The sequence below is a fragment of the Myotis lucifugus genome, unplaced genomic scaffold (assembly GCF_000147115.1).
Source record: "Myotis lucifugus unplaced genomic scaffold, Myoluc2.0 scaffold_262, whole genome shotgun sequence".
NCBI classification, from domain to species: Eukaryota; Metazoa; Chordata; class Mammalia; order Chiroptera; family Vespertilionidae; genus Myotis; species Myotis lucifugus.
The window spans coordinates 391,297-407,056 of NW_005871310.1; the positions used below are offsets into that span (position 1 = coordinate 391,297).

General features: G+C 56.0%; 2 protein-coding genes across 2 annotated transcripts in view; one reads left to right on the forward strand and one right to left on the reverse strand.

Moving 5' to 3' along the window:
* MNT (MAX network transcriptional repressor) overlaps positions 1 to 6,361 on the forward strand; it is a 17,232-nt gene extending 10,871 nt beyond the window's left edge. The window contains 2 exon segments of the mRNA XM_023762831.1: positions 2,185 to 2,468; positions 2,636 to 6,361. Of these exon segments, the coding sequence (XP_023618599.1) occupies positions 2,185 to 2,468; positions 2,636 to 3,393 (1,042 nt within the window). The 3' untranslated portion in view covers positions 3,394 to 6,361.
* Positions 6,362 to 8,527: 2,166 nt separating this feature from the next.
* SGSM2 (small G protein signaling modulator 2) overlaps positions 8,528 to 15,760 on the reverse strand; it is a 36,618-nt gene continuing 29,385 nt past the window's right edge. Inside the window, exons 17-25 of the mRNA XM_023762832.1 lie at positions 14,725 to 14,823; positions 14,555 to 14,634; positions 14,014 to 14,453; positions 13,651 to 13,775; positions 13,157 to 13,239; positions 12,889 to 12,998; positions 11,445 to 11,541; positions 10,290 to 10,457; positions 8,528 to 10,066 (exon numbers count right to left, since the gene is read on the reverse strand). Coding sequence (XP_023618600.1) covers positions 9,978 to 10,066; positions 10,290 to 10,457; positions 11,445 to 11,541; positions 12,889 to 12,998; positions 13,157 to 13,239; positions 13,651 to 13,775; positions 14,014 to 14,453; positions 14,555 to 14,634; positions 14,725 to 14,823 — 1,291 coding nt within the window. The 3' untranslated portion in view covers positions 8,528 to 9,977. The remainder of the gene's footprint in view (positions 10,067 to 10,289; positions 10,458 to 11,444; positions 11,542 to 12,888; positions 12,999 to 13,156; positions 13,240 to 13,650; positions 13,776 to 14,013; positions 14,454 to 14,554; positions 14,635 to 14,724; positions 14,824 to 15,760) is intronic.

Below are 15,760 nucleotides of genomic sequence, written 5' to 3' on the forward strand. Positions count from 1 at the left end.
ACTTGCAGCCCGCAGCAGCATTGGAGTGAGGTTGACTCACCACAGGTCCTGTCCTTTATGTGGCCTCAACTGATGTCATGTCTAGCAGTGGCCTCTTTGGGTGAGAAGCCAGACAGGTGTGTGTGGGTAAGAGGAGGGGGTCTTTCTGGCAGAAATATGGGGAGAAGCAGGTTAATCTCAAAGCCAAGAAGATAGAAGGGGGTGGCCTGGGACAGCTACAGAAGTGTAAAGCTACCAGGTTTCGGGCTGCTACCGAGCATGGCTGTATCTGGGCTTTGTGCGGCAGGCACGAATGGTTTGAGGTATCTCACTGGTGAGGTAAGGAATTAAGGTCTGTAGGAGGGAGTGTGGGGAAGTTGGGCCTAGTTGGTGGTAGAGTTGAAGACATTGCCATGCCCAAGAGGGGCAGGTGAACAGTGAAGAGAGGCTGCCCTGAGGAAATGAAATCGAGAAACTCAAATCTAATGGGTGACTGTGGTTCTCCTGAGATGAAGGGAGAGGCAGGATAGAGGTGGGAGCTCACACACTCCCATCCTCAGATTCTTCCCCTGCGGCCAAGTGAGACACTATCCACAGCTCTGTCCTGGGTGGTGTAGCCAGGGGATATGAGCGGACTACAGAGAGTCCTTGCCTTCTCTCACAGGGTCAGGCAGGACAGTGTGTATGCGGTGGAAAACTAAACATGAAATATTTTGTGATGTGAGTCATTGTCTGATTAAGTGTACCCTGACAGTTTCATTAAATGCTCAGGTATGTGGTGTTTGTCAGGAGGATGTACTGTTGGGGGCCGTGGAGGAGGTGGGGCCCAAGTGTGGTCTTGGAGCACGAGCAGATAAGACTGAGAAGGGAGGAGCCACATGTGAGCATCAGGATACATGAGGTTGGGAAAGGCAAACCAAGACCAAGTGGTGAGTTTGGTCTATGAAGAGCCAGTGAGCTCTGCACTGCCGTGACTGGCAAGCCTTGGAAGCTAGAAGCTCAAGAGCAGTTCGGGTAAGAGACCCGGGAGGTAGCAGGGCAGGACTGTCTGTGTCATCTGGTTGACCCAGCAGTCACGACATGCGTGGGCCGAGGAGAAGCCAGCAACAGGGAGGCCTGTGAAACTTAGGTTGGTTTAATGGTTTCAGAGTCAGGAGGTCATGGAGGATGGCTGAGACTCGGAGTGGAAGGCAGCCAAGAAATAGGACATGAGCTGGCATTTTGGAGCTGCTATTAAGCCTCATGCAAAGGGAAACTGGAGACCCTTCTGATAGGGAGCAGTGCCACAGTCTGAGAGACGGGGCATCCAGCCCCTATGTGAGGGGTCAGCCTAAGGGGCATATGGTCGCCTGTGGCCCTGGAGAACTTGAAGCAGAGATGGCACCTTGCATAAGGGTGTTCTTAGCGAAGTGGGTGACATCAGCTTCTCGGTGAGAGTGACCCGGAACCTGTGGGAAAGACAGAAGCCTCTCCAGGGGTGCTCAGTCAAGTCAGCGATGCTGCCCAGCACCCCGAGAGCCATTTCTCATTGGTCACTGCAACTCAGGTACAGGTGTTAGAGGAGGAGCACATTCCAGGGCTGAGGGTGGTTCAGCAGCCTGGGGAGTCTAGGGGCTGTGAGCAGTGTGAAAACAGAGGCTCAGGGAGTAACCGAGGAGGTCAGAGAGGAGGTGCAGAGCCAGCAGCCGCTGGGGGCCAGATAGAGGCAGATCAAGGAGATGAAATGTGGGGGTTTTACAAAGCCTAGTGGGTCATCCTCTAAGAACACTGAAGTAGACTAGTGAATGATGAGGTGGAGAAAAGGGCTGACCCATTTGGGGTTCTGTGGGGAATGGGTTCCCAGGAGGGTAGCTTCCGGCATCAGTGGGTGACATAATGGTATGAATGGTGGTATGTATAGGCCTTGGGCAATACCCGAGACATCTGTGACACCTTTTGTCATCTGCAGAATGGAGGGAGGTGCTGCCAGGGGGGTGGATGGGGCTAGAGGCAGCGAAGCCCTTCAGACCAGAGTTGACGTGGAGAAGGGGAAGTCGCTGACCTGGATCTGTGCTTTCTCTTAATGACACCTGCCGGAGAGCCCACAGTCCTGGGACACTGGGCCTCCCTGGGCAGAGGATGGCCCAGGAGGCAGGTGTGGTCTCGAGCAGCCCCCATCAGCCCCCTAGTCACTGCAGACCTGCCCCTGTGGACCAGGTGATCTGGAAGCAGGTTGGCTGTGGGGGGATGTTCGCGGTACTGTGGGCCCCAAGGTTGCTGCTCAGGGTGTCCTGCTTTTCCTTGCCCTGCTCTCCAGTCCCTGAAGAGGAAGGAGAAGGAATATGAGCATGAGATGGAGCGGCTGGCGCGGGAGAAGATCGCCACGCAGCAGCGGTTAGCGGAGCTCAAACATGAGCTGAGCCAGTGGATGGACGTGCTAGAGATTGACCGTGTGCTCCGACAGACAGGCCAGCCCGAGGACGACCAGGCTTCCACCTCTACTGCCTCTGGTGAGCCCCACCTCTCAGATGTCAGGCTCCCTGGCCAGGCGTTTGCCTGCTGGAAAAGATGCCCTCCCCTCCCAGCCCCATGATGTCCCCAGGCCCCAGGGGCATCTGTTTCTCCAGCCTTGTGTTTCCAAGCCCTCTGACCTGTCCCTGTCCTTGTGTCCCCACAGAGGGCGAGGACAACATAGATGAGGATATGGAGGAGGACCAGGCCGGCCTGGGCCTACCCAAGCTGAGCCATCGCCCCCACCCGGAGCTGCCGAAGCCACCGCCCAGCACCGCCCCTGTGCCTCTGCCTCCCCACCCACACGCCCACTCCCAGCCTGTGGCCCTGTCTCCAGCCCATCTGCCTGGGCAGCAGCCGCCACCACAGCAGAAGACACCTCTGCCGGCTCCTCCTCCCCCACCAGCTGCCCCTGCCCAGACGCTGGTACCAGCTCCAGCCCATTTGATGGCTGCATCTGGGGGAGGCTCCACGGTCATCGCCCACACAGCCACCACCCACGCCTCAGTCATCCAGACTGTGAACCACGTTCTCCAGGGGCCAGGCGGCAAGCACATCGCCCACATTGCCCCCTCAGCCCCCAGCCCTGCTGTGCAGCTGGCACCTGCCACACCCCCTATTGGCCACATCACAGTGCACCCTGCCACCCTTAACCACGTGGCCCACCTTGGCTCCCAGCTTCCCCTGTACCCACAGCCTGTGGCAGTGAGCCAGCCCGTGGCGGTGAGCCACATTGCCCACACCCTCTCGCACCAGCAAGTGAATGGCACAGCTGGGCTGGGGCCCCCCACCACCGTCATGGCAAAGCCAGCCGTGGGGGCTCAGGTGGTGCACCACCCCCAGCTGGTGGGCCAGACAGTGCTCAACCCTGTGACCATGGTCACCATGCCCTCCTTCCCGGTCAGCACACTCAAGCTGGCTTGAGGAGGAGGCCACTCAGAGGCCCCCAGTGGGGGCAAGAAGGGGAACCTGTCCCCACACTCTCCCACCAGCTCCACACATTCCAGTCCGGCCCAGGCCCACCCCACCCACCCCCACCCCCAGGCCTCCTAGGGGAAGGGGGTGCAGAGACTCTGAGCCAGGGGAGGGAGGGGCCACCCCAGGGAGCTGGGCACAGGGCAGGGGGTTAGTTCACTGCACTAGGACTTGGTAAAGTGATGAGAGACGCTCTGGTGGACGTGCTGCCGATTCAGCCTGGTGCTGTTCCTGCCTCCCCGTCCTGTCCCCTGAAACAGTTTGATGTGGATGTCATGTTCTCTGCCTTCTCCCTCCCCTGCTGCCTTCCTGTGCTGCTGCTGCTATTGCTCTGTCTGGTGATGTGGCTGAGGATCTGGGCCCTCCCTCCTGAGCCTCAGCCTCTCTTCCCAGGCCTATGGAGGGGAAAGAGGAGGAATTGAACTGAAGCAACTTGGCTCAGAAAGTTGGGGAGCACTGTGGGCCCTATTCTGAGTACAGGTGAGAAGTCCTAGGAAGTGGCTGTCTGGAGTCCTACGCAGACAGGTGGGTGCCCCAGCCTGGGGCGCGCCAACCCAGTTGCAGTCACTGATTGCTTACAGCAGAACTAGTTAGGATTTTCTACCAACAGTAAACCAAACCCAAGCTGTTGCCAAGTTTCTGAGCCTTTCACCCCTTACCACTGGGCTCCTGACCTCAAGAGGGCAGGCTGAGGGTGGGGTGGGGTGGGGGAGAAGGGGTTTGGCTGTCCCATCGTCCCCACCGTCCCCAGCCTGGGTCTGGACTGAGAGCTGCTCTGGACCCCTGTTCCCATCCCTAGGTGTGGCTTTTGGCTTCCAGAAGGCTGTCACTCCCCCGATTCACTGGCCTCTGCTTAGTGCTCTGCACTCCCCTGAGGATGGGTACCTGGGGGTGCCACCTGGGAGACATGGAACAACATCTGGTCTGGGTTCCAGGAGCCTGAAGCCACACTGTTGAGGCAATTAGGAAGTGAAACGGCAGGGGTTCCTCTCGGCTCCCAGCCCTTTCCCACGGAGGCGCTGAGCACCTGTAGAGGGAGCAGAGCCGGGCTGTTGCAGGGCTGCTGCTTCTGCCCCAACAACTGTCTCTAGCGTCATCTCCGCCCCGAACGTTGCCCTTTCTCCAGTGGGCGTTACTGAGTGAACCCTGGTGGGGGCTTCTGTGTGCCACCGCCTTCCTCTGAGGAAAGGTCCTTAGTTGGGCCAAGGGCAGGGCTGAGCTTGGGGTGGAGAGGAGTGAGGGGAGCTGGTGTGTAGGGGATGCTGTTTTCCCTGCCTCCGCCTTGGCAGACTTCGACTTTTTTTATTTTCCTAATATATTTTTATTAATTTTGGAGAGGGAGGGAGAGACAGAAACATCAATGATGAGAGAGAATCATTGATTGGCTGCCTCCTGCATACCCCCAACTGGGGATTGAGCCCCAACCCAGGCATGTGCCCTGACTGGGAATCGAACCATGACCTGGTTCATAGGTCGATGCTCAACCACTGAGCCACTCCGGCTGGGCGGGGTCTCTTTTTATGTAGGTATTTATTACAAGTGGCCTTGTGTCAGACACACCATTACACACGCGTGCACACTTGGCTCCCCACCTGGACACACCAATGGCCTTTCAGTGTGGAGAGGACGAGAGTGTCCCTAGGTGTGAAGTTTGCACTGACAGGTTGGGGCCCAGGATCCTCTGGAGGCCCCCGCAGAGGTCTTGAATAGATTTATATGCCTAAGAACTCCCTTTCAGTTCCTCCCTGGTCCTGGAGCCCTCCCAGGGGACTTTCTCCCGTCTCTCCTGGGGGCGGGGGAAGGGAAGGCCTTTCAGATGCCTTAGAGGCCTCCAGGGAGAGTCCCATTCGGCCCCCAGCCCCACGCAGCGCTCCCACCTCACAAGCTTGCTGCCTTCCTGCACTTGCAGCCGCTAGCACCACCCAGGTCCTCTGGAGCCAGTTCCACTCCCGATGTGATTACAATGGAAAGAACAGGGAGAAGGGCAGGCCTGGTGCCCAGGGAAGAGTCCGGAACATGGTGAACCGCCTCTCCTCAGCTCCGTTCACCTCCCTACATCCTGAGGCTGGTCCAGAGTTAAAACTTGTGTCAGCCAGTCGCCCCTCGGGCCTGCACAGATACCTCATCCGCCCGCTGCCCGTGCCCCTCTCCGTCCCCAGCAGTGGGGGCTCTGAATCTAGTGCCGAATGACTATGTCCAGACTGGTGACGATGGGTGTTGCTGTTCTTGTTGTTTGTGAATGCTGTGACTGTGCCCGAGAGGGCAGCCGCCCAGCCCTCCGGGCATCTCCCTTCTGAGAGCTATCAGGACCACATCTGTCCTCACCCTGTGGGACCGCCTGCCCTGCCCCTCCCCTCCCCTCCCCTCCCCAGCCCTTCCAGCCTGGGGGACGTGCGCACACACACATCTTACCTCTCATGCGTGTTTTACTTTTTGATGTTCAGAGTGGCTCACTGGCTGGGAATCTTTACCTCGGGGAGAGGGGGAGGTTGGTTCCCTGGGGGGGCCAAAGAAGGGCAGGGAACGCCTGGAGGGAAACGGGGGCGGGGGTCACCAGAACCCCTGCTCTCTCCAGGAACAGCTGCTGCTCCCCCATCCCAGGATCCCACCCCCGTCCCCCAAAGAGGTGGCCCTTGTTTACAGTGAGGACTCGGTCACTGTGTCTCTGTTTCCTGAAATATAAATCGTAGTGACCCCAGACTGTAGAGATTTTTATGTGTTTGGATACATCTGCTGTGTGGGAAAAAAATTACAAAAAACCCTACTTTTGTACATATTGTATTTTTACTATTGAACTGTATTCTAGTGGCTGTTCATGCTCCAAGACTTTAGGTATTGAGACATGAATACTATCCATGTAATAAGCACTTGCCTGGAATAAAATATAAAATTGAAATAAACCTGCACTGAAACCGGAGATGGAGCTGCCAGCCCGCAGCATCTGGGTCCTTTTGTGGCAAAAGGAGGCAGAGACCTCCAGCAAGAAGCAGCAGGTCCCTTTCCCTGTTGGTGTTTGGGGGATGGTCCTCAAGCAGCTTCGGTGCTGGTCAATTTTAGAAGAAGGTAGAGACCTTCCCGTTCTGATCCCGGTGTCGAATCATCAACAAGCTCCCAGAACTGCAGTTCTGGTCTTCCTTATGCTTTTCCAGTACTTCCTCAAACCATTTTACAAACACTATCTTGTTTTATCTCATAACAACAGTGAAGTAAAGCCAAGAACTAGCCCCATTCTGGCAGAAAAAGTAACAGGTTTGAGATGGCTAAGTGACGTTAGAGACACAGCCAGCCTGGGACCTTGTGTAGCTTCAGTCAGACCTCACTCGTGCAGGGTTCTCCCCGAGCAGTGCCATCCCGCCCTGGGGCCTGCTGTACAACTGGGGGATCTTAACGCATGAAAGTTCCAATGGAAAAGAAGGTGAGGAGGGGAAGCATTCATGGGGTAGAGGTTAGGACAGGTCAACTGGGAGTCCATGTGGCTGTCCTTTCAGGGGAGGGAACAAGAAGAGGAAGAGGTCAAAACCATGTTCTAAGGTGGCCTGCAAACCAGGTTTTGGAAAATCTTTGTCCCTGTAACTACATCTTCCCAGTTTAGGGGAACCGGCCCTTTGGCAGGCTGTCTCAGGAAGAAGTGGGGAGGTGAGGGAGCAATTAGCTGGGCCTAACTATAGACCAGGCAGGCTGCTTCATCCTGCCTTGCTTAACTCCCTGACACCTGCCCCACTCCCAGCCCCAGCCTGGGGTACTGACTCAGTTTCTCTTTGGAGGGTGAGTCCAGGGATGTAGGGCGTGTGTGTGTGTGTGTGTGTGATGTCATCCTCAGGGAAGGTAGTGGTGGCCACTAATGTATTGGGGTACCATTATTTGAAGAAAAGCCATCCTCAAAAGGCCAGACAGTGCCCCACAATTCCTCCAGCCCTTTTCACTTGTGAGATGCTGGCTCCCTCTACTGGTAGCTCCAGGGAGAGATGGGTGCCTTCAATTAAGGCAGCGGTTCTCAACCCGTGGGTCTCGACCCCTTTGGCGGTCAAACGACCCTTTCACGGGGGTCGCCTAAGACCATCCTGCATATCAGATATTTACATGACGATTCATAACAGTAGCAACATTACAGTTATGAAGTAGCAACGAAAATAATTTTATGGTTGGGTCACAACATGAGGAACTGTATTTAAAGGGCCAGAAGGCTGAGAACCACTGATAGGGAAGGCCAACCCTTAAACTTAATCATTTCCTGCGCGCCCTCTCAGTGTCAGACACCATGCCCAGCACTGGGACAGAGATGAAGACTGCCCCTGGTAATGATGACCCAGCATCATCTGAGAGCTATCACTATATCGTAAGGGTTGGCAGAAACTCCCCTCCCTGCACTCAAAGCACAGACTCCCACCCCAGCTCAGCTGGAGCCTGCAAGAGAGGGGCCTATGGCCAGGGCAACGGGAAACAAAAATCCCAAGTAAGAATCCAGGAGCTTCCATTTAGCAGCTCTGCTCGCTCTGTGAAAGAGGAAGTCACTTACAGAGTTGGAGGGATGATGTTTGCTCTCCTCACACTCCCTGCTCCTATCCACACACGCATTCCCTTCAGCTGACCCAACCTTCTAGTTCCGGAAGCCCATTCAGGGCGTAGTCAGGGGCCCTTTCCACGCCTCAGCAGGTTTGACTTCTCTTGAGGCTCCCCCTAAGTTTGAAGCAGACGTCTCAAAGACAGTGCTCAGTGAGTGGGGTCTCTCCCCATTGGCTGGAGGGGCTGGGAGGCCCCAGCTTATCATTATAGCTATTAGGGAGGCCAGGCTGCGGAAGGCGTGGGAAAAGGACCTACACTAATCTAGGGGAGCAGAGGCCATTGGTCAGTCTGAGATGGGACTGCTGGCTCTAAGGGTTCTCCTTGGGTCTACCTATTATCCCCACCCCAACCAGCCCATCGCCGAGGTCCCCCTCTTTCGGAAAATTTGGTTTTCTCTTTCCGCCATCCTTGCCTCATGGGGTTGGCCTTCTTTACTGTTCTGTTGTGGAGATGACAGAATTCCCGCACACAGTCACTCGCTGTCCAGCACCAGCCCACAAGCAGCCCCCAGAGCCTCGAGCATTGCCAATGCTGTGTTTATTGGTTTGTTACACTGAAGAGTATAGTTTCTGAGCCAAAAATCATACACACTCTGCTCCTCACAAACCACTGAGTCACTAAGCAGGCACACAATGGCCACCGTGCTTGGTGGGGGCTGAGGACTCACAGACAGAGTGGGCAATGGGGCGGGCTGGCCCCCAAACAGGCCGTGCAGTGCCTGGGACAGGGGTGGGCTGGGAGGGGCGGGGGCTGTGCTGGATGCAGAAAAGCTGCTGGGTCCTTTTCTGTTTCTCAAATGCAGGAAGTCTCCAGCCCTTAGTGGTTGCTGGGCAGGCCCCAGGCCCTGTGGCAGAGTAGCCTCCTGGCCCTGGGGCAAGGCCCAGCCTGCATGTGTGGGGGGCTGGGGGTGGGGATGGCAGAACAAGCAGCATGACACCTCCCCTCACGAGTGAGGCTCTCCCATGGGGGTTTCTGGGTCCTTAGGCCTCTGGACATCCTGAGAAGCATGTGGAAGGCAGAGCTAACCTTGCTTTTCACCAGCAACAAACAAGAGAGACCCAGGCACCTCCTCCTTCCAGCCTTAGGACTCAGCGGATGCCTGGGATAGACGATGGGCTGCCCCCAAGTTTTGGGGCCACCTTTGAGAGGAGGCTGTGATAGGATCCCCTCCCTAAGGAATCACCTGGGATTCCTCTTGAGAGAAAGTGCTCCAACCACATTCCAGATCCTCCGGCTGGCAAAGTGTCGTGTATACAGTTTTCAGGGATGCATCTAATGCATAAAGCAAGAGCGAGGTGGCAGGAGTGAGACTGTACAGATACACGTGGGTGCACTGTACGGGCTAGGGGAGGGCATGGGGTCACCTCAGGTGGCCAAAGGCAGTGGCAGTGCTGCTGAGGTGGGCTGCTCTGCCCGTCTCAGAGGAGGGCCTGGAAGGTGGCCCAGGAAACACGCCCAAACTCGCAGCCATCCTGGCTGCCCCGACTGGGATTGGTGCACACACATGCACTGGGCCTACAAAGGGACTCTCAGAAGAAATACAACAGAGTCCCCTTGCCTCACATGACCCTCACCAGTGGGGCCCAGGCAACTATAGGCCTGGTGACTCGACAGGGCCCCAGGCTGACCCAGGAGAGGGCATGGGGCACTCAGGCTGAGGCTGCAGGGGCAGTGGGGCTATTTCCAGGTGTTTGAGAAGGAAGCAGAGTAGGTGTTCCCCAGGTCAGCTGCTCCCTGAGGCTGCCCCTTCCCCTCCTGGGCCTGACCTGAGGGTACCCTGGCCCCTGACTTGCCCTTCAGGGCCAGAACTGCCCGGAGTCGGATCCCAGGCTCACACTTTGTTAGGAACACAGCTGGGCAGGCAGGGTTGGCTGAGAGGTGGGGCAGTCTCTACTGTGCGCCCCTGCACCTCTCCCCACGGAGCCCAGGGCCAGGAGCCTAGGCTCTGGCTGGCTGCTGCCTCCGGGCCCTCACTTGTTCTCTATGAGCATCTGCACCTTGTGGACGAGGTCCCGGGCAATCCGCAGGATCTCCTGGGCATCGTGATGCTCAGCTCGTTCTGGAGGAAACATGGGTAACTGTGGGGATGCCGGAGCGAGGGCAAGCATCTGGGAGGAGCCCTATGGCTGCCCACCCTACTCCATTCCCACCTGCTGGACTCCCGACATCTGTGCACGGGGAGGGGACTCGGTATTTCTGAGCCTCTCCAACCCTGCCCAGGCCAGGAGTGGAGGCCCCTATCCCCTTGTTGGGGACAGCCAGATGGCTGGACAAGCTCCTACCATTGAAGAACTTGATGATGTCGGTGAAGTCCATGTTGTTGTCACGGATAATCTCACGGTAGGCCTCCACCAGGGCCAGGGCAATGAATAGGACAAAGTGCTCTGATGAGATGTGCTGGGCCGCCCAGATCACCTCCCACACCGCAAACACGTCCTCATATAGCAGCTCTGGGGACAAAAAAGGACTAAGGCTGAGTCTGGCCACCGTGGCCTCCAATGGGGCCACATATGGAGACAGAGCTCCAAGGGCCTAAGTTCTGGGGTTCTCTCCATTACGCAGCCGGGTCCAAGAGCGGGTGGGCTCCATGCGTCAGGCCAAGACCCTGCCCTTCTCCTTGGTAATTCCTGCTTATGAGGCCCCTGTGGACTCTACTCCTCTCTTCAGCTAAAGCAGCTCTGCTTTTAGAAACCTTGGTGCACAGAGGGGATTTGGTTGGAAAACAGCACCAAACGCCGCTGCCTGAGGGTGATTTTCCACCCTGTCTTCCCTTTGGAGTCACCTAAAGAGCTTTTAAAATCTCGATGCCCAGGCAGCCAGCCACACTAGTAGTCTGAGGCCCGGTAGAGCCTAGAGCCGTGGTCGGCAAACTGCGGCTCCCGAGCCACATGCGGCTTTTTGGCCCCTTGAGTGTGGCTCTTCCTAAGCCTTAGGAGTACCCTAATTAAGTTAATAACAATGTACCTACCTATATAGTTTAAGTTTAAAAAATTTGGCTCTCAAAAGAAATTTTAATCGTTGTACTGTTGATATTTGGCTCTGTTGACTAATGAGTTTGCCGACCCCTGGCCTAGAGCATTGGTGTTTCTAAAAAGTTCCCCAGGTTGCCCTAGCCGGCTTGGCTCAGTGGATAGAGCGTCAGCCTGTGGACTGAAGGGTCCCAGGTTCGATTCCGGCCAAGGGCCCATGCCTGGGTTATGGGCTCAATCCCCATGGGGCGTGCAGGAGGCAGCCGATCAATGATTCTCTCATCATTGATGTTTCTATCTCTCTCTCCTTCTCCCTTCCTCTCTGAAATCAATAAATATATTAAAAAATAAAAATAAAAAGTTCCCCAAGTGGTTCCAAAGTTCAGTTAGGGTCCAGGACCAATGACTTTGGGGCAAAAGGGTCACCCACCCCCTGACCCTAGGCCTGCCGTCCAACCCTCCTCTCACCTCTCTTAAAATCCAGCAGGAACCAGCGGTAACAGAAGTAGAAATGGGTGTAGTCTCCATTCTGATGCATCAGTTCAAACAGCTCTGAGTCCAGGATCTTGTGTGAGTGGGAAAGAGAGAAGGACTGAGCTGATGTGCCTCTTGTGTGAGTGGGAAAAGAGAGAAGGCCCCTTCTGCTGTGGCGCCTGTCCCTGCTGCCCCCACCCTCCACCAGGCCCCTTCCACTGTGGCGCCACTATCTCTCTGGGTTGTAGTCTTTTTGGAGTTTTACCATTTTTCTTTTTCTTTTTTTATCCTTACCCAAGGATATGTTTATTGATTTTTGAGGGAGGGAGGGAGGGAGAGAAAGAGAGAGAGAGAGAGAGAGAGAGAGAGAGAGAGAAACATCAATGTGAGAGATGGTAAATTGATTGGTTACCTCCTGTATGCACACCGACCAGGGATTGAACCCTCACTCTAGGCATGTGTCCTGACTGGGGTTCCAATCTGCAACCTTTTGGTGTACAATGCTCCAACCAACTGAGCCACCTGGCCAGGGCTCTGGGTGTTTGACTTCATCACCCATACTATTCACCAGAACTTTCATGAGCACAAGCATTCACATATTGACATTCCTCTCCATTTTTAACAGTGAAAACAATGTGTTTTCAGAAACAAACCCATAGATACGGAGAACAAACTGATGGTTGCCAGATGGGAGGGGTTGGGGGGCTGAGTGGAAAAGTTGAAGGGATTAAGAGGTACAAATTGGTAGTAACCAAACAGTCATGAGGATGTAAACTACAGCATAGGGAATATAGTCGGTAACACTGTAATAACTATGTATGGTGCCAGGTGGGTACCAGCCTTATGGGGGCATCACCATGCTTCAAAAGTTAGGAATGTGTCTAACCACTATGCCGTACACCTGAAACTAATATAATATTGAATGTCAAGGGGGATCCAAGATGGCAGCAGAGTAGGTGAAAGTTACGCTCACCTCCTCCCAGGTCCCAACTGGAATTACAACTAAATTATAAAACAATCTGAATAACCAAATGAACAGAAGTCTTATTACCAAGGACTGATGGAAGAAGCCACAGGAGACTGGTAGGAAGGAAGGGCAGAGACGTGAAAAGGGCTGGCCCTACTCCCACGTGTGGCGGCTGAGACTCTGAAGGGCTATCTCAGCTGCAGAAAGAAGCTGGGAAGCATGGGGTCTCAACCCCACATGGGGCTTCCCCGCCTGGAACACCAGAGCCAGGAATAGCAGCCCACATTAACTACTGTGAGCTTCTATTTCAACCATTAATTGGGGGGGAAATGTGTGTGTGTGTTTTTTTAAATGAAAGAAATTAAGCTTATATATAAAAGAAATTTTTGGACCACTCCCTGGCCTCCTTGTGGAAGACGGACAAGCCCAGTGGTGCCTGGTCACGTGCCCACGAGCAGCCACAGTCCTCACCTGGATGAGGGAGCGCATGTTAGCAAAGTGGGTGTCCATGGCGCCCCCATTGGGGAAGTTCTGGCTCATCCTCTTCATGAGGTGGCTGAAACAGCTGTAGGTCAGCTGATCTGAGGGGAGACATGAATGAGGCCACAGGGCAGGCGAATATTCCTACCCGTCTAGACCTGGCAGTTTTCTTTTCTTCTCCAGCTTATGTCAACCCCGCCCCCATGCCCGAGGTGCATGCCACTGTGGGAACTCCCCCCTCCCCGGCCCCATCCCTCACCATTATCAAGGATGACGAGGAGCGGCGCCAGCAGATCACACATGCCCTGCACATAGCCCACGTCCAGGTGTTCCCACACGTAGCTGGAATCCCAGGGACAGAGTCGCTGTAGGTGTGTGCCAGTCCCCATCCCCTCAGGGGTCCCCAGGGAGATGGGGCTTAGAGTAGCCTGCTACCCAGAAGTCAGCCTTCCGGGACCCTAAGCACTGGGAGTACCACGGTGAACAACTAGCCCTGTCTTCAAGGCACGCAGCGGGTCAGGGACAGAGACAAGGCTGGGGCGGGGCGGGGGAGCCCCGGAGTGAGGGAAAACGGGAAGGCTTCCTGAAAAACCTGTGATGAAGAGGGCGGGGCAGGGGCACTGCAGGAGGAAGTGTTCCCCCCAGAGGGAGTCCAGTGCGATGCTGGTGCAGCGAGGGGGCAGGGCACTGCTGACCTAACCTCACTGAGCAGGGTCCCTGCCGCCCACCCTGAGCCCTGCCCGACAATGGCACCTGCACATGATGTCTCTGAGCCTCTCGAGGTTGGGGGGTGAGAAGTACCAGTAGTTGCGGTCACATCGCTGCACATCCTTGTCTATGCGGTGCAGGTTTAAGGCCACGGTGTCCAATAGTTCTATCTGAAAGAGTGGAAGGCCCTCAGGGTAAGCTGGGGCCTGAGGTGATGCCCACAAGGAAAGCAGGAAAGGCAGGGAGCCAAGGACTCAGCGAACAGAGTCCTCTGGGGCGCTGAGAGACGGGCTCCAGGCCCTCCAAGATAGGCACCCCACCTTCCACCCGCCAGCCTGTCCCCAAGCCTTGGGATGGCAGGAGGGCTCTGGGGCCAGCTGAGAACAGTGCCTGGGACTGTCCACATACAGTGTAGGCAGCAGCGCACACAGCCGCCAGCTCCTCCCCGGCCTCCAGCTCGCCGGCCGGAGAGGCCTTCTCCTGGCTGGGATCCTGGGGCTCGGAGAAAGCGTGGACCGCAGGTTCCGGCCCGTCGGAGCCTTCCTCCCCACCGCAGTCCTCCTCGAAGCCCACACTCGGCCCCTCGTCTATGCTCGACTGGATGCCTGAGGCCACGGAATAATTGCGAGAGGAAGGCAGTCCTGAGTCTGGAGAATCAAACTCCACTGACTGCTGCTGCTCCACCACGGCGGTGCCCGGGGGCCCTGCTCCGGGTTCCTCCTCGGGCTCTGGTCTGCACTCCTCCGTGCCGGGGGGCTTCGGGGGCTCCAGGTCATCCACAGAGATAAACACCTGGTGGGGAGAACAGATGGTGGGGCTCATACCTGCACCCCAGCCCCTTCCCTCGGCTCAGTGTCTCCTTCCTGGGGTCAGAATAAGTGAGAGGGAGGGAGAATTCTCTTCACACCTACTCCACCCCATGGCCTCCAGCACTGCCTCCCCTTCTGACCCAGCTGTCCGGGTGGAGAAATGAGGTTCCAGGCCAACATGAAGACTTCAGCCCTATCCAGTCCCTTCCTCAGCTTCTTCCTGGGGCATGAGAAGAAGGGGAACACCCCAGGCTTCCTGTGGCTGCTGCAGGGAAGAAGGGAGACTGGAGGCCTGGACACTCAGTGGTACTTGATGGCAGTGTGAGCGATGGCAGTGTGAGCGGTGGCAGTGTGAGCGGTGGCAGTGTGAGCGGTGGCAGTGTGAGCGATGGCAGTGAGTGGTGTCATTCTGGGGGTAAGGGGGGGCGCGAGCCTGCCTCAGGTCAGGAGAGCTTCGGTGGGGGTGGGGGTAAGGGGGGCGCGAGCCTGGAGGCGTCAGGAAAACCAGCAGGGACCTTTTCTAGCAAGGACCTGATCAGTTATACTGGCCGCGGACAAGCTGAGGGGAGGTCAGGAGTGAAAGGAAACGTATTGTGCTGGTTGGAAACAGGCCTCACCATGGACCAGGACAGGGAAAAGAAGAGAGACATACAGAGACTGGCTTTTACTTTTTTTTTTTTTTCTATTTGGACTATGTAGGGAAAGGGATGCTAAAAGGAGTTTTCACTTTGGGCGAGAAGTGTCTGTCGTTGGATTAGTATCAGGTAAGGCCATGAGGCCGAGGCAACCGGAGCCCAGAGCAGGGCCCGCGAGGCCGCTGCTGTCTGAGCTGAGCAGCTGGGCACTGGTACCGACTCGGGATCTTATGAAGCCCAAAGCCAGAGAGAAAGGAAAGAATAGGCTCCCGACAGGGAGTGAGAACAAAGCACATGGAGAGTGTGCTATGTCTCGTTCGGTCTTGCTCCAGCTCCAGTTTTCTGTTACTATTAGGAAAGATTTAGTAAAGTAGCTAGAATACACTATCTAAAGCAGCAATTTTAAAGAAAAAAAATATGTTAGTAAATGAGTGTCCTTAAGCCCGAGACTTCTCATCACTTCTGTCGGGCTCGCAGCCAGTTCAGGCTTGTTCACCTAAAGCGGGTGACGCCGCGAGAGCCGGGCAGGCTCTGAACTGCCTTTGCGCGGTCAGTTCTGCGAGATGGTGACGGACCCCAGAGGCGGGAGATCTTGCCAGTGGACACCAGTAGCACCGCTCTACGGGCTCCCCTTGCCTCTAGCAACAGCTCTCAGGGAAGCCGCTACCATCAAAGGGCAGTAGGGCTGAAAGGGGACACTGAGGCCCAGAG